This window comes from Pelophylax lessonae (assembly GCF_965119305.1).
Source record: "Pelophylax lessonae genome assembly, chromosome: 2".
Lineage (NCBI taxonomy): Eukaryota > Metazoa > Chordata > Amphibia > Anura > Ranidae > Pelophylax > Pelophylax lessonae.
Window position 1 is genome coordinate 493,537,072 of NC_138769.1, and position 26,651 is coordinate 493,563,722.

At 40.7% G+C, this 26,651-nt stretch overlaps 1 protein-coding gene across 1 annotated transcript in view; it reads left to right on the forward strand.

The window, feature by feature from the left end:
* Positions 1–26,651, forward strand: part of ABCC4 (ATP binding cassette subfamily C member 4 (PEL blood group)) — a gene marked incomplete at its 5' end in the record, with an annotated part of 504,496 nt that overhangs the window by 282,329 nt on the left and 195,516 nt on the right. The window contains one exon of the mRNA XM_082245314.1: positions 18,426–18,505. Coding sequence (XP_082101440.1) covers positions 18,426–18,505 — 80 coding nt within the window. The remainder of the gene's footprint in view (positions 1–18,425; positions 18,506–26,651) is intronic.

The window sequence follows — 26,651 nt, forward strand, 5'->3', positions numbered from 1 at the left end:
AGAGTAACTAGAATCACCCAGGAGAAACAATTCTTATTTTCTGTTAATGTATGTGTTACTGGTAGATTTCAGAGAAAGCATATCTCATTCCAGAATCTTGGTTTTGTACGTACACCTCTTGATGACACAACAGGTCATGTCACTTGCAGATACAAGCACAGACACTAGGGGGAGTACCGTGTCAGCATTTCAGTTATGTGCTCTACTTGTTCTTCATGTCTTGTTGACTGAATGGTAATGGTGTAAAAGCGAATGCTACTCTTCCTCCACAGATAAGCACTCAGATGCACACAGGGTCAAAATCGCATAATAGAAAAGAAAGGTTGAAAGAGTGGAGAAAAATCACAAGTACGTAGTAGTAAATGGAGTTAAAATTGCACTGCCAGCTAAATTTACAGGCTTAACTTTCCCTTGTGTAGAAAATAAAGATAAATAAATAAATAAAACCACCTACCACTATTAACGTAAGGTTTAAGCTAATAAAGCCAGCACTTGACTTGCTTGTCAGCTGAAAGATCACAGTTGTCAATTTTATACAATACATTGTATGGGTGGCACCTTCTCAAAGTAGAAGTAACATTTAAAATAGATCTTAAAACACTTATCGGTACCAACTGTAGTTGTGTTAAGTTTATCCTTGTATGGCACACACATCTATGACCACTTTCCTATAGCAGGAATGATAATGTCAGTGCATTTCCAGCTCACTCCTGAATGGCTGTTCTGTAAAGAGTTATTTACAATCATTTGGTTTCTTATAGGGATCTGGTTTTTATGGCAAAGATTTTTTTTTTTTTTTAGTTAAAAGGCTAAGTTTACCCTTTACATACACTGGTCCATGCAGACAAGGATTTCGCTCAGTCGTATTTCATCGTATTTTTTCACAAACTTTTTAAAGTATGACATGTACCTATTTGTGCCTTTTTAACTAATACAATACCCCTGGTTGGTAAAGAGAGGAATCCTTCCATCTTTCATAATACTGCAGGAGTGTTTGTGGGGCTGAAATGCATGGATATTTTCATTGCTATTGTAACTATTATTATAACTATCATTGCTATTATAACTATTATTATACCTAAAATAAATATATATATATATATATATATATAATATATCTATATTATATATCTATATTTAGTTTTGAATAGAGTGGCAAAGGATTAGAACACCTGTCAGTTTTTTTAATCCCCCCCCCCCATCCCCAGTAAAGGGGTTTTACTTTGCAATTGCATCAGAGTGAACGTGATAAGGAAATATCAAAATTTGGGTTGTCCCCATAACAGGAATAGCAGGGAAATGGACACTAGTCCCGATGACCCTAGTGGCAACCAGGGATTCAGTCACTTTCTAGGGATTTTCTCTTATTCTCTGTTTTGATATTTGATAGGAAGTGAAGGGAAATCTCTCCAACGGAACACAGGTGGCAGAAAAAAAAAAAAAAAACTTGACAGGGTTACAACACTCCCTTACTCCAAATGAAAAAATGAATTGTTCTTTTTTCTGAGCTCTCCTTTTGCCTTGGAAATCCTGGAATGCTTTCCTACTTCAGAAGACCTCATTCACAAAATGACTCAGATCTTTGAATACTTTCCAGTCAGTTTAGTGAGCAGATGGACCAGGTTTCACACACGGCTGTCCAATCAGGTCCGCCTGGCAGTTTTTTAGGTGTTCCTGATTAGACACTTCAGCCACTTCTGTGGAGCGGCAGATGTCAGGGGACACATGTCCCCTAACACCCGCCACCATCTGTTAGGATCCTGTCCGCCAAAAACAGACAAGGCTCTGAGGAAGAAGCTTAGCCTCGAAACGCGTAAGACATTTCTAGCCATTGAGAGCGGTTCACCTTCCGTTTCTGACGCTGACGGCAACTGAATATTGTGATATGCATTTACCAAGAACTTGTTTATGAGTATTTTTATTCCTTTATTCATTAAAGCCTTTTATAGAGGATAATGCGCTAGATCAGTGCGCCCCTGTGTTTGATTTTTGTTTGGAATGGTGGGTCCTATTCCCCATCCATCTGGCGGATCAGATCGGATTTAAACAGACTGTCCATAGAGGACTGTGTCCGTGTCCGCCGCGCCTGTCCATTCTCATCCGATCTGATCCTCTGGACGGATGAAAAATAGGGTTTCCATCTGTCCAGATTTGACTGATCGGATGTCAGTGGACATGTCTCTGCTGACATCTGATTCCCCTGATGACATCGGATGCATGGGGCATCCGTTCAGATCCGCCTGAAAAACTGACAGGCGGATCTGAACAGTCCGCTAGTGTGAAAGGGGCCTAAAGCCTAACTCCAAGTTTCTCGTGACTTTAAATAGATTGTTTGGACCAAGCTGGTTCAAACAAACTATTTGCTTCACTAACAAATACACCCACTGGGAGTGCTGTATAAATTGTATTTAGCCTCAGCTACATGCGATATACACCAGCAGTGGGGTGGAGACTTCCATTTTCCAGAACAAAATCTCTGGCACTGCTCAGCCATTTCCAGAATGCCTTGTATTTCAGCAATGAATACAGGGCTTCCTTGATTGGCTGAGATGGAGAGTCAGGCAGATGAGGGCTCAATCTCTACCTCAGCCAATCAGAAGAAGCTTGTATTTATTGATGAAATACAATGCTTCCTGTGAATGGCTGAGCTGCGCTCAAACTGACTTCTTTTTGTTCTGGAATGGGACATGAAGTCTCTGTCCCGCAGCCAAAACAGGGTGCTGTATACTGGATGTAGCTGATGCTATATACAGTTTATACAGCATTCCCAGGGGGCACATACTGTATGCTAGTGAAGCAAATACAGTAAAACCTTGGTTTGAGAGTAACTTGGTTTAAGAGCGCTTTGCAAGACAAGCAAAATTTTCAAATAAATTTTGACTTGATATACAAGCGATGTCTTGATATACAAGTAGCCTCAAGTCACAGCTGAGTATAAAAGAGAAGAGAGGAGCCTCTAAGTGTAGCAATATGGTTACATTTAATGAAGGTACAACATTTAGCAACTCACATGGTTGATGATAAAGAGGCCCATCTAAGTATGCAGGCATCCGGGGTAAAGCTGTACACATAGACCATCTTCCGCACCGTCATCTACGTCATCCTTTCCATGCTGCTCCTCGCTTTCAGATTGCTTTACTGCAGGGTGGTCTTCCAGGTCAGGATTACAGACTGGCAGCCGGTGGTGCAGAAGATGGTCTATGTGGACAGCTTTACCCCGGATGCCTTCATACTTAGATGTGCCTGTCTTTATTCATCAACCATGTGAGTTGCTAAATGTTGAACCTTCATTAAATCATATTGCTACACTTAGAGGCGCCTCTCTTCTCTTTGATACTCTGTAGCTTCTGCTGGATTTTGCTTCCAATCCCCTTGTGGAAGCGGCCATTTGTGGATGGACATTTTATAGTTACACAACCTATCGCAATGCTATAATCTTTTTCTGTGGACTATAAACTGAAGGATTTATGAATAAATGGTTGTGGAACGAATCATCTGAGTTTCCATTATTTCTTATGGGGAAATTTGCTTTGATATAAGAGTGCTTTGGATTACAAGCATGTTTCCGGAACAAATTATGCTCGCAATCCAAGGTTTTACTGTAGTTGGTTTGGATCAGCTTGATCCCATCAAACTGTTTAAAGTAACAGGAAACCTGGAATTAGGCTTTAACACTGGGGAGATTTTTTTTTTTTTACTCTTCTTAATAACCTATACAAGCTAATAACCCACTAATGAAGTCATATAATATATCATATAGTTTTTCCTCTTTCTACCTGTATATAGTTATAGCAGAGATCTAACCTGTGTAACAAGCTCTGGGAACTTTAATAAACACTGTGCTAAAGTTTCTGATAGCTAAACGAAGTGTGTTTTCTGGTGTCTCTTTTTAGGTAATTAATTTGAAAAAGGCAGACAAAAGAGAGATTCTAGAGTTCAATCAGTTTGTTAGCGCCGTATTGTTCGAATAAAAATGACATGGCACTTGTCCAGGCTTGGATAAAGGATTACTGTAACTGCATCCTCCTGAGCTCAAAAGAGTATCTTCCAAGAAATGTGAGTTGTAAGATGCTCGGGACAATTTACCTAATGTGAAGGTAAATCCCAGAGGCTGTGGCACATGATTTTGGGTCAGATGAACTACAATATGCCATTGTTTGGCTATATTTTCCCTGCTCGACAATTTGCGTTCAGCTTAACTTGCTTCATTGCTTCTCACTGTGTTACAAAATCCTCCGGAAGAAGAGAGACCAGAAAGCTTAGGGATATTAACCCAGGCACAGACTAAAGATTCCCAGGAAAGATGGAAGTGGATAGGTAGGCATATGGTTTCCATTTCGGCCAAGAAATAGAAATATGACTTCTGTTTTATGGCGCAAAATACATAACATGCCATAGTGGGCTTTATAGCCTTTATTTTACTAAGAGTGAGCAGTGTACAAAGTGCACGTATTTTTTTTTACCAGTCATAAAACATGTTTTGTTGGCTGACTATATAAAATCTGATCTCTCTGTTAGTACTCATTATTGTTTTTTGCAGCCAAAATGATTGTCGGAATAGGTTGCTCTGTTTTACTGTATACATATTACTTACCTATGTACTTCAGCTCCACCAAATAAACGATAGTCCTTTAAAAATATTTTGAGCATAAACGGAGGACACAGCCTATCTACCCATTTGATTTTTGTATTCATTGAGTACTTTGGGCCACCTAATTGTAGACAATGCCCCAGTCACCTGTAATTTCATATACTGAAAATGCTGCTACTGACCGAAAAGGTAAAACTCCACTCATTTCACTTTTCTGTAGTTCTATTTTACACATTTCAGTATTGCAGAAAGAAAAATATTATGTTCCTGCTTCATACCATCTGCTAAATACAAAAAAAAAAATACAGAGATATACAGATATAATAGAGGGATGTTGCACAGCACAGAAAAGCTGGCGAAACTTTGAACAATTCCTGGATTGTTGCATCAAATTTATTGATTCCTTTTTAAAATCAAGAAGTAGCACAGTGGCCCAACTAGTCTTCTGTTGCGGTGAGGTTGTTAAAACAGGGTCACAATCTGCAATCAGGTTTTTGTGTTACTTATGTTTGTGTGTTCCAACTCAGAAATCTACTGCTAGGTTTACTGGTGTGCCTCCCAATATACCTTTGGGGACAAAGCCTGTATGAATGGTTTGTGTACTCAGGAAAGTGCTGTGGAATTTGTTGATCCTTTTTAATTGAAATATATTCAACTTTTGGATTTTTACAGTGAAACCGTAGACTTTTTTACTTTGAGTTCTTATTCCATATCCATACTAATTGGTTTTTAGAGTTTTGAATGTAAATAACTATTTTTTATTTTTGTCAGTTTTGTCTATTTTCCATAGCATCTAACTATTCTCACTGTACTTGTCGTCCTATATTGAACGTGACATGACTTGATATCTTTGGTACGTGACTTGATATATAATATATTAACTTAATCTTTGCTCTTATTGTTCACTTCATTTATAATTATTATCATTTGCAGTTTATTTAACCAAGGACTTGAATTTACACACCTGTGTTTGCTCTATGGCTTCCAGGCATTATTCGTTTGTTGAACAACCCTTCTAATATGATGATGGTAATAATAATGACCTTTTTTCAGCATTCAGTACTTTATTTTTTCTGCGTCAAACTAATAGGATCAGAAAAAGTATCATCTACCAGGCAACAGAACTAGAGATGATTCTGCTCATCTCACAGGAAACACAGCCCTTAGTGTTGTATTTTCTGCTGTGCAGAGAACTACAAGCTATGCCTAAAGAATTTTTTTTATTTCCACTTGAGTTCTGCACTTGTGCCTGTGAGGATCCTAAAATGAAGGTGTTAGCCCCCTGGTGCCTAACATATGGGCTGCATGCAACCCTCTATGTGCAGCCCACCTGCTATTGGAAACCATATAGATAAGAGAGACTGTACTGTGGGCAGAGAACAAATATTGAAATCCATGTAGTTGCATGCATGTACTGTACAATCGGGCTAGCACAGCCACAGATTCATCTTTAGTTTGCATAACCTCTGCAGTTATAGTCTTGAGTCAGCAGGATGAACTCTTTGGCTTAAAGGCAACCTGTGAGAATTGAAATGTAGTAGCAGTTATACTCTATGGGTATTATCCTCATCCTGGATATTCTATCTAGTCAATAACTGCAGGACAAGAGTTAAAAAAATTTCAAACTTCCATGGTTGAATGATAATTTCAGGTAAAATGCTCACTAGGTGGAGTAGTAAAGGAAGAATAAGGATGGCAGCCCTGGAGCTTGCACCTTTAAAAACAAGTCCGTAGTGGCAGATTCTGTATTTCTATTCTATTTCTATTCTAAATCTCAAATTGAATCACTTGAAATGTTTTTGATCTTTGTGCAGATTACACAGTACTAGGTAGACATTTTTGCAGTATAGAAGTTAGGTTTCTATGGTAGTGATCACTTGTAGAAAGCCAACTTGGGTTCCCCAGGTCACGGGGTCTAAGCCTCAGCCTTCTTCTTCACCAGGGCCCCTAATGGCAGGGATGGACTTGCACCAAACTAGAACCAGGTCAGTGCCCCTTGGTATGCCTGGCAAACAATGCAGAGACCACTCGTGTGAGCTGAAGTCAGGGCAGGCAGCAGGGAAGCGAAAATGGTAGATTCATGGATAGTCAGACACCTAATACAAGACAAACCAGGAGAACAGAGAAACTAGGAAGTTGCTCAGGCAACCTGGGCTGCACTGAGCATGTCTATATATAGGGAAGCAGACTGGGAGGCGGGCCAGGAAGTGATAGAAGGGAGTGGGATATAAATCCACAGTGAGGCAGGTGATGCCCATAGGTGAACACAGAAGCAAGCACATGTGATTGGAATTACAGGTCTAGCAGAACCACTTCAGCAAGGAGGTAAACATTTCATAAACTGAAACCTGCAGGCTTTACTGTGACAATAGATGTCAGCCCACAGGTGGACTTCAGACTAGTCTATGTAATAGCATATAATAAGATACCTGCGCTTTGCACCAAAATATTTGTTGCTCCAGGACTGCAGCATCAAAATATCCCAATACAGATCACATTAAATTGAATACAAAACATGGGTGCGCTGTCCCTTTAAAAACTCTAACATGCTTACAATGCACACCATATGTACATATAAATACATGAATGGAAAACTCCAAATATATATATATATATATATATATATATATATATATATATATATATATATACTACACACACTATATTGTCATATATGTGTATATACAGTGTGTGTCTGTGTATATGTGTGTGTGTATATATATATATATATATCTCACAAAAGTAAGTACACCCCTCACATTTTTGTAAATATTCTTATATCTTTTCATGTGACAACACTGAAGAAATGACACTTTGCTACAATGTAAATATAGTGAGTGTACATCTTGTATAACAGTGTAAATTTTCTGTCCCCCTCAAAAAAATTCAACACACAGCCATTATTGTCTAACCCACTGGCAACAAAAGTGAGTACACCCCTAAGTGAAAATGTCCAAATTTGGCCCAATCAGCCATTTTTCCTCCCTGGTGTCATGTGACTCGTTAGTGTTACAAGGTCTCAGGTGTGAATGGGACGCAGGTGTGTTAAATTTGGTGTTATCGCTCTCACTCTTTCATACTGGTCACTGGAAGTTCAACATGGCACCTCATGGCGAAGAACTCCCTGAGGATCTGAAAAAAAGAATTGTTGCTTTACTTAAACATGGCCTAGATTTCCAAGAAGATTTCCAAGACTCTGAAACTGAGCTGCAGCACGGCGGCCAAGACCATACACCGTTTTACTAGGATAGGTTCCACTCAGAACAGGCCTCGCCATCGTTGGCCAAAGAGGTTGAGTGCACATGCTCCTCGTCCTATCCAGAAGTTGTCTTTGGGAAATAGATGTATGAGTGCTGCCAGCATTCCTGCAGAGGTTGAAGGGGTGGGGGGTCAGCGTGTCAGTGCTCAGACCATACGCCGCACACTGCATCAAATTGGTCTGCATGGCTGTTGTCCCAGAAGGAAGCCTCTTCTAAAGATGATGCACAAGAAAGCCCGCAAACTGTTTGCTGAAGACAAGCAGACTAAGGACATGGATTACTGGAACTATGTCCTGTGGTCTGAGACCAAGATAAACTTATTTGGGGAGCTACAGTTCATTGAGTTAACCATGAATGCCAACATGTACTGTGATATACTGAAGCAGAGCATGATCCCCTCCCTTCAGAGACTGGGCCGTAGGGAAGTATTTCAATATGATAACAACCCCAAACACACCTGCAAGACGACCACTGCCTCGCTAAAGAAGCAGAGGGTATAGGTGATGGACTGGCCAAGCATGTCTCCAGACCTAAACCCTATTGAGCACCTGTGGGGCATCCTCAAATGAAAGGTGGAGGAGCGCAAGGACTCTAACATCCACCGCTCCATGATGTCATCATGGAGGAGTGGAAGAGGACTCCAGTGGCAACCTGTGAAGCTCTGATGAACTCCATGCCCAAGAGGGTTAAGGCAGTGCTGGAAAATAATGGTGGCCACACAAAATATTGACACTTTGGCCCAATTTAAACATTTTCACTTAGGAGTGTTCTCTTGTTGCCAGTGGTTTAGACATTAATGGCTGTGTGTTGAGTTATTTTGGGAGGACAGCAAATATACACTGTTATACAAGCTGTACACTCACTACTTTACATTGTAGCAAAGTGTCATTTCTTCAGTGTTGTCACATGAAAAGAAATATATTTATACACACACACACACACACACTATATTACCAAAAGTATTGGGTCTCCTGCCTTTACATGCACATGAACTTTAATGGCATCCGTCTTGGTCCGTAGGATTCAATATTGAGTTGGCTCACCCTTCGCAGCTAACAGCTTCAACTTTTCTGGGAAAGCTGTCCACATTCCCATAGACACACTCCTAAACCTTGTGGATAGCTTTCCCAAATGAGCTGAAGCTGGTATAGCTGCAAAAGGTGGGCCAGCTCAATATTGAACCTACGGACTAATACTAGGGTGCCATTAAAGTTCATTTGCTTGTAAAGTCAGGTGTCCCAATACTTTTGGTAATATAGTGTGTGTGTGTATGTATATGTATCTGTATATATATGTATATATATATATATATATATATATATATATATATATCATGGAAATAACCTAAAAACAAATTTTTGCTTGTTTTTGAGTGTCATGAATTTATAAGCTCAAAGCTCCTTTCCTAAATGCACTTTTGGACAGTTTTTCATGCCTGTAACTTCCTCTACCTCCTAAAAGCGGTTGTATCCCCCCCCCCCCCCAAAAAAAAAAAACACGAAAACAGAAAAAAAAACAAAAAACCCTGCAGGACAATGGCATAATGTGCTAGTATGCATTAATTTTACCTACAGGTAAGCCTTATTATAAGCTTACTTGTAGGTAAAAGTTAAAAAGCGGAGTATATTACAGCTTTAACTCCTGGAAACGTCTATAGTGTGCATGTACCCATTGGATAACTTAACAGGCCGAAAAAAATAAAAGCTTGCAACAGCTCAAATGCTCAAAGAAGCAGCTTCTTTGAGCTCCAGTGTGCATGAGACCTTAAGGTGCTCCTTGGATTTTGGGACTCTCTATGGGATTAGGCTGTGTAAAAGTCTCACACATGGTATGTCCATACTTGGTAGGAATCTGTTTTGGGGTGTAGTTCTAAGTATTCCTTTGCTGTCTGTTAGTAATATCTTATTATTGATAACTTGTGTACAAAAAATACATTTTAATTTTCTTTCTTGTATTTTCCAAAAACTTTACAAGAAAAATGACATTTTCAAAAGAGTCACTATGCCTATCAGAAAATGCCTTGCGGTGTTTGCTTTCCAAAATGTGGTCATTTTGTGGGTGTTTTCACTGTACTGGTACTCCAGGGCCTATAAAAATGCAATAGGCTGTCAGGAAATTGGACACGCAATTTATGGTCCTGGAAAGCCCAAAAGTGCTTGGATTTTGGGTCCCTCTATGTATCAAAGCTGTGGAAAAAGTCTCACACATGTGGTATCCATATACTCCAGAGGAGTAGAAGAATTTTTTGTTTTGGGATGTAATTGTAGGTTAGCCTATGCTGTGTGTGAGAAATAACTTGTTAAAATGACAACTTTTTGAAAAAAGAAACCCATTTTATTTAATTTCTTAATTTTCCAAAAATGGTGACAAAAAAATAGAACTTTAAAAAGCTCACCATTCCCCTTTCTAAATACTTTGAATATTCTACTTATCCACAAGGGGTCTTTGGAAGATATTTGTACTGTCTTGGCATTTTTGGGCCTCAAGAAATGAAATTGTCAGTGCATTAGGACTGATTACTTTTCAGATATCTGTAACATAGTTTGTAGACTCTATAACTTTCAAACAGACCAAATAAGATACACTTGTTTGTTTTTTTCCCCGCCAAAGAAATTTAGCCAAATACATTTTGGCCCAAATTTATGAAGAAATATTTATTATTTGCAAAGTTTCGGTATAACCGAAACAGTTTTTTCAACATTTTCTGTCTTTTTTCCTTTATATATCGAAAAATAAAAAACCTACCAGTGATTACACACCATCTAAAGAAACCTCTATCTGTCTGAAAAAACTATATAAAATTAATTTGGGTATAATGTTGCATGCCTGGGTAATTGTCATTCAAAATGTAACCCTGAAAAATTGCCTGGACTGGAGGGAGGTTACACAGTCTGGTATTATGCATTTAAATAAAATAAATAAATGTATTTATTTTATATGTATATAAATACGTTTTGTGAGCAATACTTAACAAAAAAAACATAAGCTTACAATTTTAATAAATAAAAGAAAGAACCACATAAACCGGCCTATCACTCTAAGCATGCTTTGGGCTACAGTACGAAGTAAAGCCTAGGCTTAACTTGGTACAAAAAAACACAGGTGTGGTACAATGTCAAGTATTTTCATCTTGGATCAAAAGATTTTAACAAATTGACTGCAAATGATGGAAAACACCTGTGAAGGTAAAAATGGATAGCGAGCACCTGAACACATTTCAGTTCACGCAATTAAAGTATTTCTCAGCATTAGCATGGAAAGAATAATGCACTCTGCGGTTTGATGTCTTTTATTAAGGAACAAAAGATTTGCAAGTTATTCACTTCAGATTGAGCCTCGCCATTATGTAGAAAGGGAGGTTTAATGAATCATTGTTTGACTTAGATAGTCAAAGTATTTGAGTATTAAATAGACTTAGATGTGGACATAGCACGTCTTTCACAGGTCTTGTATTTAACCATGATTAATTGCCATTCAATGATTATTTAATTACCCTAGGAGAAATCTAAGAACAGTGTGTATTCTGATTACGTTTTTTTTCAATGTTATAGGATACACATTGCTGTTGAGAATGTGTTCTTGACAAGAGGATATTACCCACAGTACTAAAGGTGCTTGTCACACCTGGGTTCATTGAGATTAACTGAACATAAAGTAAGAGACCAGGAAGTAAAAATAAACCTTAGTAGAAATATAAAAAGTACAACTATTTACAATGAAGTCAAAGTAAAATTTATTACCTTGTAAATGAACTGTAGCCTTTATATCTGTGCTTTTTAAGAACCTATAATGCATAATGACTAATATAAATTATTCAATACAATTTCTTATTGAGTTTTACTTGCTGTCCAGACAATATTCCAATTTTAACTGCATGATTTTGTAGACAGTGCAGAAAAAAGTGGTAATAACGAATTTCCTGTAGTCGATCCAGTTGTTAAATTTTACAGATTGACAAGCTATTCACACAGGTAGGAAACTTAGCTTACTCGGTAGGAAACTGTGCTTTTCATACTATTATATTAATGACACTGCTACATTTTTAGTGTATTTTTTTTAATGCAAGTAGTGTAAGTTCCTGAATTTGATCTAGTGTCAGTCTCTTGCAATCCTACAGAGCTCAGATTAGGAGAAGAAGCACACAGAACCATTCAGCTCTGTTACTTTGCTCTTGTACCCTCAGGAAGCATGCTGGTAGGAGTAGAATGCAGAGGGACAGAGGTGAGCTGCACAGTATGCTTCTCACTGCCTATTCCAGTTATAGCGAACCTTGGCACCCCAGATGTTTTGAAACAACATTTCAGTGCATGAGCATTATGGGGAATGTAGTCACTGGTGTAGTCATAGGCTGGAGGACAAACAACACATGTAAGTGTTAACTGTAACAAGGAGAAGTTAGGCCTCCTTCCAGACAAAGCTGTGAATTTGTGGCAGGTTGGTGTATATCAGAAGACTGGATGGACAGAAAAACAAGTCCTTTTAAAACAGCTACCTTGTATTTATTTTATCTGTGTAATTTGCTTTAAGTGAAACTTCATGCAACACATTGGGTGAGATTCACTAAAACTGGAGCACTCAGAATCTGCTTCAGCTGCGCATAGTAGCCAATCCGCTTCTTATTTCAGCTTGTTCAAATAAGCTTTGACAATGAAGCCTGGAAGCTGATTGGTTCACCAGATTTTACACTCTCCAGTTTTAGTAAATCTCCCCCAATGGGGGGAGGATTTACTAAAACTGGAGCACTTAGAATATGGTTCTTCTGCTTATGGTAGCCATTTCTGCTTCTAACTTCAGCTTGTTTAATTAAGCTTTGGCAATAAAACCTGGAAGGTGATTGGTGTCTATGCTGAGCTGCACCAGATTTTGCACTCTCCAATTTTGGTAAATTCCCCCAATTGTTTTCTTTTATTATGCATGCTGATGTATAATTTAACAAATTTTTTAGTGTTGTCCCTAGCAAATAATGCTGTGTAATGTGCCTGTGCAACCACGATGCCAGCAAAAAATGGTGATGATTGTGCCACTTGCAATGTCATTGGTATCTTGCTCAATTTGCTCCTTCTGTCCCCATAATTACCCCCACGTATTTAAATGCTAAGCAAGAGATAAGGCCCTGACTAAGTTACATGTCTACACATGTCAACTGTAAGCTCTGGAACAACTCTTCTCCTGACCTGGCATATTATGTAGGATGCCACAAGACATCCCTTAGTACTGTAATTTATAAGCCAGATGTAGCTGCTTCCTGTATTTTACACTGAATTCACAGGATTAGTACACCTTTAATCAGTAGCAAAAGAACAGGATGACTTTAATATACCGTATATACTCGATTATAAGCTGCACCAAATATAAGCTGAGGCCCGTAATTTTACCAGAAAAAAATGGGAAAAATGATTGACTCGAGTATAAGCCTAGGGTGGGAAATGCAGCAGCTACTGGACCCAAAACAGGGGCTACTGGCATGCTACAGGAGAATGCAGTGCTGCTGGCATGGTACAGGAGAATGCAGGGCTGCGGACAAGGTACAGGAGAATGCAGGGCTGCGGGCATGGTACAGGAGAATGCAGGGCTGCGGGCATGGTACAGGAGGATGCAGGGCTGCAGGCATGGTACAGGAGACGCAGAACTGCATCTCTTTTAGTATGCCCGCAGCCCCGCATAATGGCAGGTATTGCGACTGTGGAGGAGTCTCGCTTACTTGTTCCAAAGGCGCATTCGATTTAAAAAATGGCGCCGCCTGGCGCCAACATGTCACCGTGCATGGGCCGCCGGCGCTCGGGAAAGCTCGTATATGTTCGGCTATTCCCGGGAATAGCCGGACGTGTACGGCCTTTCCCGAGCGGCGACGGCGCAAGCGCGGCGACATGTTGGCGCCGGGCGGCGCCGTTTTTAATTCTAAGGCGCCTCAGGAGCACGTCGGGCTGGCCGGGGACATTTTTTTTTGTTTTTATGACTTGAGTATAAGCCAGGGGGACATTTTCAGCACAAAAAAAATGTGCTGAAAAACTCGGCTTATACTCGAGTATATACGGTATATAGATGACAAAATGGACTATATTAAAACATGAATAGTTCTTTAAACCCCCCTATTAAATCTTTTACTTCAGCGAGACCTGAAATTTCACATTTTTCTTGTACACCACCTCTAGGTGAAAATTGCATTTTAGTCATTGAGATGTTATTGTGTTCTGTGAAAGCCACCTTGCATTTGGATGGAGAAGTCAGCTATTTTAGGCAATATACACATGGTGCTGAAGAAGCTTAAAATCAAGCTTCTTTCAGTTGACTGCAGTTAGTGCAGTGAAATAATCTTTCCTAATGCAATGTAATCCAGGTCCTGATCACGTATGACGTTTGCAAAGGCCTTGCTGTGCATAGTGTCACATATAGAACAGTGGTTTTTGCCTGCAGAGAAGAGAACTGTCGTCTCTAACAGCAGGAAAGCACAGTATTTAAAGGCCTACTGTAGATGTTTAGTATTTTCTAAATATTCATTAATCCATGCAATTTATTTTTCTGTGCATTAGAAGAGCTCAAATTGGTGACAATCCTTTTGATCTTTTGCTTATCAAAAGATGAAAAATATCTCAAATGCAACTTTATTTGAGGCCTAATAAGCATTTAAATATTGTTTAAATGCTCTAAAGGCCTAATCACATCTCTGTGTTGTTCTTTTAAGACGAATCCTCTTTCCCCGCGGTTATCCTTTTTAATCCCAGAACATTTCTGATAGGTACAACTGTAAATTACATTCTGAAGATTTAAGCTCCATCCTCAAGTTTGTGGCATTCAATTAGCAATTTCCCTGCCCTGAAGAAACCTCACCATCCAACACTTGATTTTTATTAACCTTATCTCTTTCTGATGAAGTTTTCTACCTGAGCTTGTACTTGAAATGGAACTTAATTCAGCAATTCTAACACATTTCTGTGTCCTACTTTTAGTGCGGAGGAGCATGTATGTGCACATGTCTGTGCGTACCATTTACATTTCTATGTAGTTGAGTATGCTGTAGATAGGCATAGTTAGAATGATACAGTTGCCTGTCTTTGAAAAACGTTTGTGCTTTCACAGTCTTCTTCCCATTCCATTTAAAGCACAGCAAAAAAAGTTTTCTTTTCTTTCGGGGAAACTGGTGTTGAAGCAATTCCCCAACATTGTTGTCCTTGTTTCTAAGCCTCTGTAAACACATTTATTAAAAAGGATGCTCAAATTGGTATAATTTTTTTTTTTTTTTATCAGACCCTTAACCAGCTTAAAAAGTCATTACAAATTATTTTCCTTATATACTAAGGTTCCTCAGTTGTCAGTCCGCTTATTGTAAAGCCAACAAATGCCAGGTTAGTATAAGAAATGCCTCACATCAAAGTGGTGGCCAATTACCTATTATTTTTGTTCTTTACTAGGGCAATGTTCAAATGATATATAAACCCAAAAGCAAAAAATTATTACATTGTACACTGTGTGCACAATTAGGCAAGTATTTTGACCAATAATTTTTATGCATATTTTCCATCTCCAAGCTGTATAAACTTAAATGCTTATTGGATTTAAGCTTACTGGATTTCAGCATATCATTATTTGTGTAATGAGAGTGGTTGCAGCCTAAAAAGATCATCACTCTATATCATGGTGTGCATAAATATTGGACATCTTCTATTCCTCAGGCAAAATGAGCCAAAAAAAATCGAATTGACTCTGAAACGTAAAAAATTGTAAAAAGTCTTTTAGAGGGAAGCCGCATTCCTGAAATTGCTAAGATATTGCGACATGATCACAGAACCATCGAACGTTTTGTTGCAAATAGTCAACAGGGTCGCAAGAAAAGTGTTGAGAAAAAGACGCAAATTAACTGCTAAAGAGTTGGAAAGAATCACACGTGAAGTTACCAGGAACCCATTATTCTCCAGTGCTGTCATATTCCAGAACTGCAACCTTCCTGGAGTGCCCAGAAGTACAAGGCCAAGACAAGTAAGGCTGAAATCCTACCACCACTGAAAAAGGCGCACATAAGTTGAAACGTCAAGACTGGGCCAAGATATATCGAAAGACAGACATTCCGAAGGTTTTATAGACTGATGAGAGTGACTTTGGTGGACCAGATGAATGGGCCTGTGGCTGAATCAGTAATGAGCACAGAGCTCCACTTCGACTCAGACACCAGCAAGGTGGAGTTGGGCTGGTATTAAAGATGAGCTGGTTGGACCTTTCGGGTTGAAGATGGACTAAAAATCAACTCAAGATGGACTAAACATCAACACAAAATTCAACCCAAACACAGTTCTGCCAGTTTTTAGAAGACACTTTCTTCAAGCAGTGGTACAGGAAAACATCTGCATCTTTCAAGAAGACCATGATATTTATGCAGGACAATGCCCCCCTCCCCACCTGACCTAAACCCGATTTGAGAACTTGTGGGCTATTCTTAAACGGGAGATTTACAGTGACAGAAAACAATACGTCTCTGAACAGTGTCTGGGTGGCTGGTGTTGCTGCTGTACAAAAAGTTGATCGTTAACAGATCAAGAAACTGACAGACTCCATGAATGGAAGGCTTATAACTGTTATTGAAAAGAAGGGTGGCTAAATTAGTCACTGATTTTTTTATTTTATTTTTTAAGGCTACATTCACACCTGAGCGTAGCGTTTTCGCGCGTTTTTTACCGTGATTTTACCCCAATTTTTTACCGTGATTTACAGGTGTTTTTACAGGTGTTTTTTGTGCAGGCGTTTTTAGATTGAATAGAAACCAATGGAAAACGCCTGTAATCTGCCCAAAAAGAAGCTCATGTACTTTTTTGAGCGTTGGGCGTTTTGCTTACAGCGTTAAAACGCTCAGATGTGAACAGGGGCCATTGAAATGAATAGGATTTGTCTTGTTGGGCGTTTTGAGAGCAGATCCTAGAGCAGAAAAACTCCCCAAAAACGCCCCAAAACTCCTAGATGTGAACGGAGCCTTAATGTCAGAAATGTTTATTTGTAAAATGTAAGTTGTTTGTTTATTCTCACTTTAACACATGAAAATAAACAAGTGTGATGGGAAAATTTTAAATATATTATAATTGTAGATAGTCTGCTAAGAAAGTCAAAACCTCACTTTTACTTTCTTAGATATTCAGGTTTGAGGTTTATTAGCATTTTGGACTGACCGAGAGCACTATAGTAGTTCAATATTGAAATTAATCCTCAAAAAGACAACTTGCCTAATAATTGGGCAGTTTGTATATGTATATGTGTATATATATATATATATATATATATATACTGTTTTTCTATTGCTCTCTAAGTTAGTCAAATATATTACCAAAAAATGCACCAAATGTGACGAATGGGGATGCCATCTGAAATAGCCAGCAAATGGCTAGTAACACAGTCACTTTCAGGGCATTGTGTTTAGATGTAGTCCAGCCAACAGGTTTGCTTTTCTCCATACCAGCGATCTACTTCAAAGTCAGTCCAGCTTTGATTCTGAGTTGTTCTGAAATACGCAACTGTAAGCTTTCCAATGCAGTCTGAAAGTGGAAGAAAGAACCCAATTATTGGCTAAAAGGCAATACATGCTTATTTTTTTTTCAAACCCTTTTCCTTTTTGCCCAAATATGTAATGTTATACATTCATGCATAATTGTACGTAAAGTTGGGTACACAAATACTGAAAGACTTTTGTTACCTGTGTAATCTCTGTTCTGCAGAAGCCGATCTAACAACTGGCTTTTGTCAAATGGTCTTGCTGGAAAGCCAATGGCTGCAAGCGCTGATCTGTATATTCTGGCGAGAGGGGGGGGGGTCCCCCATGTCAGAGTACAGAAGCGATGTTGGGATCTGTCAGGTTTTTTGTTTTTTTTTTTTATTCAACCTGCTGGTTAAATAAAAAAAAAAAAAAAAAAAAAACTGTGTGTATATCGAACTTAAGTGTAGGTAAACATGATATTATGTGAAAATAATATATTAACTATTAGGAAAACATCTGAGTGTTTTCAGCACCTCAGAGGCTGTACTAACAGAAAGGAATATGATGGGTAATAAATAGTGTTTGCAAAGTTTATTACCTCACAACCCTGTCTTACAGCATCAAATGTGATACATTTTAGGGAAAAGCATAGTGACACTTTAAGTCCTTCTGAAGAGACTCATAAAGTGAGCTCTTACCGGTATTTTCTATTGGCCTCTTAAATTTTGTCTGTGGCACTTACCTTCTAACACTTTTTGCTCAGGTGATAAATAAGCAACTGAAGGACACTCTGTGGTATTCTGCGTCTTACATGCTTTCAGCACCTAGTCCTGCTTTGAACGAAAGGAGTATTGATTAAAAGGTTGTGGTAAGATGAAAAAGAGGAAGGTGTAATTTCAGTTTATTTTCACTTTTGTACCTTGGATGATTCCTTTACTCGCTTGCTCTCTAGGAGTGTACACAAAGAGCCCCTAATGCTTTCTGTTCGGTTAACTCCTGAATTGAAACATAATACATTGGTTGTTAGAGAAAAAACATTGCTGAATGGGAAGCATTGAGTTTCAACTTTGGCATTTAAGCTTTTGCCATGTACATGTCATTTTTTTTTTTTCTTTTGCAGGAAGGATTCTGAACCGATTCTCCAAAGATATTGGACATCTGGACGACTTGCTGCCTTTTACCTTTTTGGACTTCTTGCAGGTAATTTTTATCTATTTTGCTTAAATGACCCTTGCACTGTATATATTTATCAGTGCCAAGACGATTTTTTTCAAATAATTCCCTTATGCATGGAAACTATTGTTTTTTTTAAAGCAGAGCTCCAGGCTCCTTTAGATAAATTAAGTCAGCAGCTACAGATACTGTAATGTTAGGACACTTACCTGTCCAGGAATCCAGCAGTGTCTTCACCCGAGCCGATTTTTCAGTCGGCTCCCGGATGCTGCCACCACCATCTCAGCTAAGGGAGACTGTTAGTGAAGCCTTGCGGCTTCACAGCCAGTTCCCTACTGCGCATATGCGATGCACTCTGCTCTTTGTAAATGGCCCGGCGGGGAGGAGGAGGAGGAGGGCTGAACTTCCGTCTGAGTTTGCCACACTGAAGGCAGTCGGAAGTAGGAGCGGGTACCTGGAAAGGTGCCAAATGTTGCAGCAGGGGCGGGCGGGGGGGCCGAGGTTCCCTTTTTTTCCCTTTTTTCGCTTTAAGTTAATACAAATAAAAGTGTAATATCTCATGATTGTTGCTGGTGGATAGAACAAAACTATTTCCTTTGTTCAGCCCTGCAAGTTAGCAGAGGGGACCTGCATCAAACATTCTTCACTTTCTAACACTTCAGTAAAATGCCTAAGGGCTCGTCTACACTGGAACACACTGGAACTGGAATACTGTGTACCGTGTGCATTCCTGTTTAAAATGCACTCTTCTGCCAGTGTCAATATAATCCTAAAGACACTCCAAACGTAGATTGCAAACGCAGTGCTTTTGCCTGCACTGGATTGCATAGTACCATAGTGCGATTTCAGGTCTGATTCACACATGTGCGATCTAGCATGATTTCAGGGCCAGTTCACACCTGAATCTCACAGGAACGCAATCCGTGTTCCTGTGCGACTTAGTTCAGTGCAGTTTTCAGCTCATGCATTTGAATGGGCTGAAATTGCATTGGATCGCACATGAAGTGCATGTATTACTTTTCAAAAATGCACAGCATCGGATCACATGGTACCACAATACTGGTGCAGATAAACACACTGCCTTTTCGATTTGCATTTAGGGTGTCGTTTGGATTATATTGACACCCACAGTGCACAGAACATGCACAGAACGCATTCCGGTGTGAACAAGCCCTTAACCCATTCAAATTAATGAGCTGAAAATCACACCGCAAGGTGAGTCGCACAGGCACGTGCACAGTGTTCCTATGGGATTCAGGTGTGAACTGGCCCTTATAGTTTTGCAAACATTAAGTGGAAGCCATGCATCATTAAGTGTGGTTTCAAATCACACTTCACCAATGGAGCATCATGACTAAATTGAAATCCAGTTTAACTAGGGGTTACCTGATACCTGCTTTAACTGCTTGCCACCTGCCCACAGTAGTTTTACTGCAGGCGAGCTGCACAGACAGGCCAGGCAACATACCTGTACGTTGCCGCCTGTCTTCTGGGTTCGGGGCATGCCCATGCAAGTACAATCCAACACAGCATGAGTCTGGCAGCAGATTTCAGCCAATGATTTTGGCTGAAATCAGCTGATCATAAGTGTCCAATCGCAAACCGAGTTCTGTGTTTACAAAAACACAGAACTCTGTGTGTAGTGAACAGCAATCTGGCTGTTGTCTTCTCCCTGCAAAGTAGGGAGAAAAAACAGCCAGATCAGAAAGTAAAAGCAGCACATATTACACATTGTTAGGCACACAGTTAACCCCTTGATTGCCCCTGGATGTTAATCCCTTCCCAGCCAGTGTCATTAGTACAGTATCAATGTACAGTATTATCACTGGTCACTATATAACTGTCACTAGCAACGTCATTGTCAGTTAGTGACCCTCCCAGATAATGTCTGTTAGGGCCAGATTGCCCACCACCCGATCACAGTTACACTATAAGTCGTTGATCACAGCCATTACAGTATAGCGTCTGTGTAAACTCCAATATAAATACCAAATTTTAAAGACACTATAACTTTTGCACAAACCAATTAATATATACTAATTGGTTTGTTTGTTTTTCAGTGTTTTCTGTATTTTTTAGTTTATGTATTAAAACATAAAAAACCCAGTGGTGATCAAATTCTAGTAAAAGAAAGTTCTATTTGTGTGAAAAATAAGATAAATTGTATTTGCGTAGTGTTGCATGACCATGCAGTTGCCAGGTAAATTTGTGCAGTGCTGAGTAGCAAAAGATCCCCTTTTTATAAAGGTGGTAGAACTTTCCAGAGGTCAGTTGGTTAAGGTACAGAGACAGATGACCATTTTGGATTGGATTTCATTTGTTGACTTAAAGTGGAGACACCAAAAATCCAGCATGCAGAAACACTACACATAAGTCTTTTTTTTTTATATATTTTATCAAGCGCTTCCACTGCTTTCCTACTCTGTGCAGATTATGTATCAAATGATTTATCTCTTTAAGTGGGGAAAAAGTGGGTATTAAAATACTGTATATCATATAAAAAAAGAGCGCGCATGCCCTGTGAGGCTCCCACACATTCTCTGAAACACGTCGTGCTATTGGCTGACTGTTTGGTCAGGTCATGCAGGCGACTCTGCTTTCTGAGTAGAGCTGTATCCAGAAGCCGCCCTTGGTTGTTATCTATAGTTTTATTTATCTCCATTTACTGAACGGATAAGTGACTATGCATGGACTTCATTTCCAATGGTGATGTTATTTAGGTATGTGTTATGCGCCAACATTTACCTTTTCTGTTCCGTGGCTTACATCAATCACCAGGGGGGCACCAAGAGTGTCTTGGCAGCCAAAGAGGTGGCCGAGATTCTGGCCTGGTCGGAAATTTTTTTTCCAGCCCTCTCTGCTGTACACATTCCAGGTGTGGAGAACTGGCAAGGGGATTACCTGAGTCGTCAGCTGTTGGATCAAGGGGAGTTGTCCCTGCATCCGGAGGTGTTTCATCTCCTTTGTGTTTGGTGGGGGACTGCCGAGGAAGATCTGTTTGCTTCTCACCTCAACAAGAATTTTCAGAGCATCGTAGCCAGGTCTCGAGACCCTCTGGCCAGTGCCACAGACGCTCTGGTGGCCCCCTGGGGTCAATGTCGGCTAATTTATGCCTTTTCTCCCTTGAAACTCCTGCTGAGGCTTCTGCGCAGGATAGAGGTGGAAGGGATTCCGGCCATTCTGGTGGCTGAGGACTGGCCTCGCCGGTCTTGGTACGCAGACTTAGTAAGTTTGGTCGCCGATGCTCCTTGGAGGCTTCTTCTCAGGGAAGATCTGTTGTCTCAAGGTCCAATCTTCCATCCTGCTTTTCAGTCCCTGGCTTTAACGGCATGGCTGTTGAAAGCCAGGTGTTGAGAGATGGGTCTTTCTGACTCTGTGATTTCTACGCTGTTGAAAGCTATGAAGTCAACTTCTAGGAAGATATATCATTGTACGTAGAAATCATGTTTTTCATGGTATGAATCACTGAAGGTTCACCCTTGCTTGTTTTTGATAGCTAGGGTCTTGACCTTTTTGCAGAAAGGAGTTGAACTGCAGTTGGCTTTGGGCACTATCAAAGGCCAAGTGTCGGCTTTGGCTAAATATTTCCAATGCCCGTTAGCTACCCATGCTTTGATTCATACCTTTACACATGGAGTGTGCCATATGGCTCCTCCGAGAAGGTCCCTGCTACCTCCGTGGGACCTCAATTTGGTATTATCTGTTCTTCAAAAGCCTCGTTTTGAGAACATGTGGGAGATTTTTTTGCTTTTGTTGTCCCAGAAGGTTTTCTTCTTGGTGGCTATTACTTCCACTCGCAGAGTATCTGAACTGGTGGCATTGTCCTGCCGCTCACCTTATCTGGTGATACACAGGGATGAAGTGGTACTTCGACCTAATCTGTTGTTTCTTTCTAAGGTTGTTTCTGATTTTCTTATGAATGAAGACATTGTGTTGCCTTTACTCTGCCCTAAGCCCAAATATTATAAGGAATTTGCGTTCTACTCTTTGGGTGTGGTTCGGGCGATCAGGGTCTATCTGGAGACCACTTAGTCTTTTAGAAAATCAGACGCTCTTTTTATCCTTACCGAAGGAACTCGTAAGGGATTGGCTGCATCTGTGGCGACCATATCCAGATGGATCAGGCAGGTGGTAGTTCAGGCTTTTTCACAGGTCAGGTTCCTCCTTTCCCAGTGAAGGTACATTCTGCGAGTGCCTCTTGGGCTTTGCACCATCATGCGTCGGTGCAGCAAGTCTGCAAGGCGGCAACTTGGTCGTCTGTGCATACGTTTACAAAATTCTACACAGTAGATGTGTTGGCATCTTCGGATGCTTCCTTTGGCAGCAAGGTTTTGCAGGCTGCTGTTTAAAGATAATTGTTTTTTTTTTTTTTTGTTTCTCTTTGAGGGTGTATTGTGTTTTCAGGGTGAGCTCCAGTTGTTTCTGGTTGAGCTCCATGTTACCTGGTTGGCTAAGTTTAGCTTTTGGGGAGTTACGTTTGCGTTTCCGTCGTCTTCCCACCCCTCATGAATATACTGCTTTGGGACATCCCTATAGTCTCTGACTAGATGGAGCTACGTCGGTCGATGAGCGATAGAGAAAACTGGATTTTTGTAAGAACTTACCGCAAAATCCTTTTCTCTGAAGTTCGACAGACGCAGCACCTGCCCCTCAACTTCTGAGTGAATGGGGTTTTTTCTATTCTAAACACTGCTTGCAACTAAATTGTTTGATAGCAGGGTGTGAGGGGTTATGCCTGCAGGGACAGCCCCCATAGGTGTGGTTAAGCTTTTTTCCTGTAAAAACAAAACCTCCTGCGCTTAAGTGCTGTCTGATGGAGTAGAAAGAGGTGCACTACAAACTCAGATGTAAAGAGAGCTGTTTGGTCTTGCTGCCCCCTTCAGGATCAAGGGTATCCAGAACCACTGGTAGAAAAGACAAAAAAAGAAAAAAGAGGGGCGCACCGACCTAGTGCATTACCATAAAAACTTTTATTAAAATATTAAAAGGTGTACAATATACTCACAAGACTGGTGTGGTACAACACACATCAAAAATAGCATATACAGTCTCCAAGGTAGCCAGGTCCCAATAGTGACAAATGGGCATACAGATAGTCGCATGGGGCTGCTATGGCTAGGCTGACGCGTTTCAGGGGCGAGCCCCCTTCCTCAGAGCCAGAAAAGATGCTGCTAGATCACAAGCCGAACGGTCAAAGACTAAATGGAAGTAGGCCCCACCTCTTCCTGCTCCACCCCAACCCTAAGGGCGGGACAGAGGGGAGGGGGGAGGTGAGAAAAGGGAAGAAGAGGGGAGAAGAGAAAGGAGAAGAATAAAACGGACACAACAGCAAGAAGGAGAAGGGGGGGGAAAAGAAAAATGGGGATGCTGGGACAGGGAAAGAACATGGAAGGGGGGAGGGGGAGGGGAAGAGGGGAGGACAGAGAGGACACTTGTCCAGTCCGAGCCAAAACACACCCACCTTCCAAGGCCAGCTCGGACTATGTGATCAGCGGCAAAAGAAATATAATAGATAAAATAAATATACAGCAAATGAAACACTTGTTCGAACAAGAAAGGAGATAACAAACCAAATGTGACGGGTAATGCATTGTGGTCAGAAGTGGTATACATATATACGTATATACATATACACATATAATAACTACACACGTATATATATACATGCACACATACATACATATACATGCACATATACACTCACATCAACAGTCAGTACTTTAGGTCTCTATTGGATCAGATGAGAACTCCACTGCTTATCCTGTGCATATCCACTAGCAAGCAGAGCAGTGTCAGCCACCCCTGGCCTACAGCCATGCAGGGGGGACACTACCCGTGGGAGCAGAGCATATACAGCTAGCCTGGCATGGTGCAAGAGGATCTCGCTGGCCTCCACACACAAATAGTACCTGTGATCATGATGTGAGGAGGGCGCCGCTGGCCGGGACTAAAAGGGGTCTGCTGTATGTTGAAACATCCCTATTTGGATGGCTGCGTCCCTTCTCTGGGACGCACGCCAACCCGTACCCGGAAGTGAGAAACCGGAAGTGCGGGTGGATGCGTTCCACCCGCATCACTTCCGCCATCACTACGGGGCGCCGCTCGGACCATTTCTCTGCAAGTCATTAGCTGTGCTAGCCAGCAGTGGACATGGACAGAGCGGCGCTTACCCGACTCCGCCCTCCTCCTTGCGTCTCTAAGCAAGTGGCTACAAGTGCATATGTATATATATAAAATGTCCGTGGTGAACAGGCAGGCTGTTCAAAAATAAGGGCAATGATGGCACCATTTGCATAAGCTTGCAAGGTACATATAGCATGATCAGGACATATTGACAAAAGAATATATATAATAATAGTAGTGATAATAATAAATAGAGGTAAATGATTGATTGATTGATAACATGATGCAATAATACAACAATACCACTGAAAGATAATACTACATAAAGGAGATTTTTTGGGGGGGGGGGTGAGAGTGAACCACATCTGAAAAATATATATAGTATAATACATTATAATGTAATATAACATAATAATGGTGCCAACAAGCACAAACGCATATAGATTTATGCATACGTTTATGTTTAGGCATATACCTTCTATCTATATCTCTATCTATATTTGTTTTTTGTTTTTTGTGTGTGTCCCGCTCAAAATACATATACGGTGCAAGAAAAAAGTGCCAATGTGCCATCACTGTCTATAAGCAGTATTATACTATATATATTTTTCAGATGTGGTTCACTCTCACCCCCCCCCCAAAAAATCTCCTTTATGTAGTATTATCTTTCAGTGGTATTGTTGTATTATTGCATCATGTTATCAATCAATCAATCATTTACCTCTATTTATTATTATCACTACTATTATTATATATATTCTTTTGTCAATATGTCCTGATCATGCTATATGTACCTTGCAAGCTTATGCAAATGGTGCCATCATTGCCCTTATTTTTGAACAGCCTGCCTGTTCACCACGGACATTTTATATATATACATATGCACTTGTAGCCACTTGCTTAGAGACGCAAGGAGGAGGGCGGAGTCGGGTAAGCGCCGCTCTGTCCATGTCCACTGCTGGCTAGCACAGCTAATGACTTGCAGAGAAATGGTCCGAGCGGCGCCCCGTAGTGATGGCGGAAGTGATGCGGGTGGAACGCATCCACCCGCACTTCCGGTTTCTCACTTCCGGGTACGGGTTGGCGTGCGTCCCAGAGAAGGGACGCAGCCATCCAAATAGGGATGTTTCAACATACAGCAGACCCCTTTTAGTCCCGGCCAGCGGCGCCCTCCTCACATCATGATCACAGGTACTATTTGTGTGTGGAGGCCAGCGAGATCCTCTTGCACCATGCCAGGCTAGCTGTATATGCTCTGCTCCCACGGGTAGTGTCCCCCCTGCATGGCTGTAGGCCAGGGGTGGCTGACACTGCTCTGCTTGCTAGTGGATATGCACAGGATAAGCAGTGGAGTTCTCATCTGATCCAATAGAGACCTAAAGTACTGACTGTTGATGTGAGTGTATATGTGCATGTATATGTATGTATGTGTGCATGTATATATATACGTGTGTAGTTATTATATGTGTATATGTATATACGTATATATGTATACCACTTCTGACCACAATGCATTACCCGTCACATTTGGTTTGTTATCTCCTTTCTTGTTCGAACAAGTGTTTCATTTGCTGTATATTTATTTTATCTATTATATTTCTTTTGCCGCTGATCACATAGTCCGAGCTGGCCTTGGAAGGTGGGTGTGTTTTGGCTCGGACTGGACAAGTGTCCTCTCTGTCCTCCCCTCTTCCCCTCCCCCTCCCCCCTTCCATGTTCTTTCCCTGTCCCAGCATCCCCATTTTTCTTTTCCCCCCCCTTCTCCTTCTTGCTGTTGTGTCCGTTTTATTCTTCTCCTTTCTCTTCTCCCCTCTTCTTCCCTTTTCTCACCTCCCCCCTCCCCTCTGTCCCGCCCTTAGGGTTGGGGTGGAGCAGGAAGAGGTGGGGCCTACTTCCATTTAGTCTTTGACCGTTCGGCTTGTGATCTAGCAGCATCTTTTCTGGCTCTGAGGAAGGGGGCTCGCCCCTGAAACGCGTCAGCCTAGCCATAGCAGCCCCATGCGACTATCTGTATGCCCATTTGTCACTATTGGGACCTGGCTACCTTGGA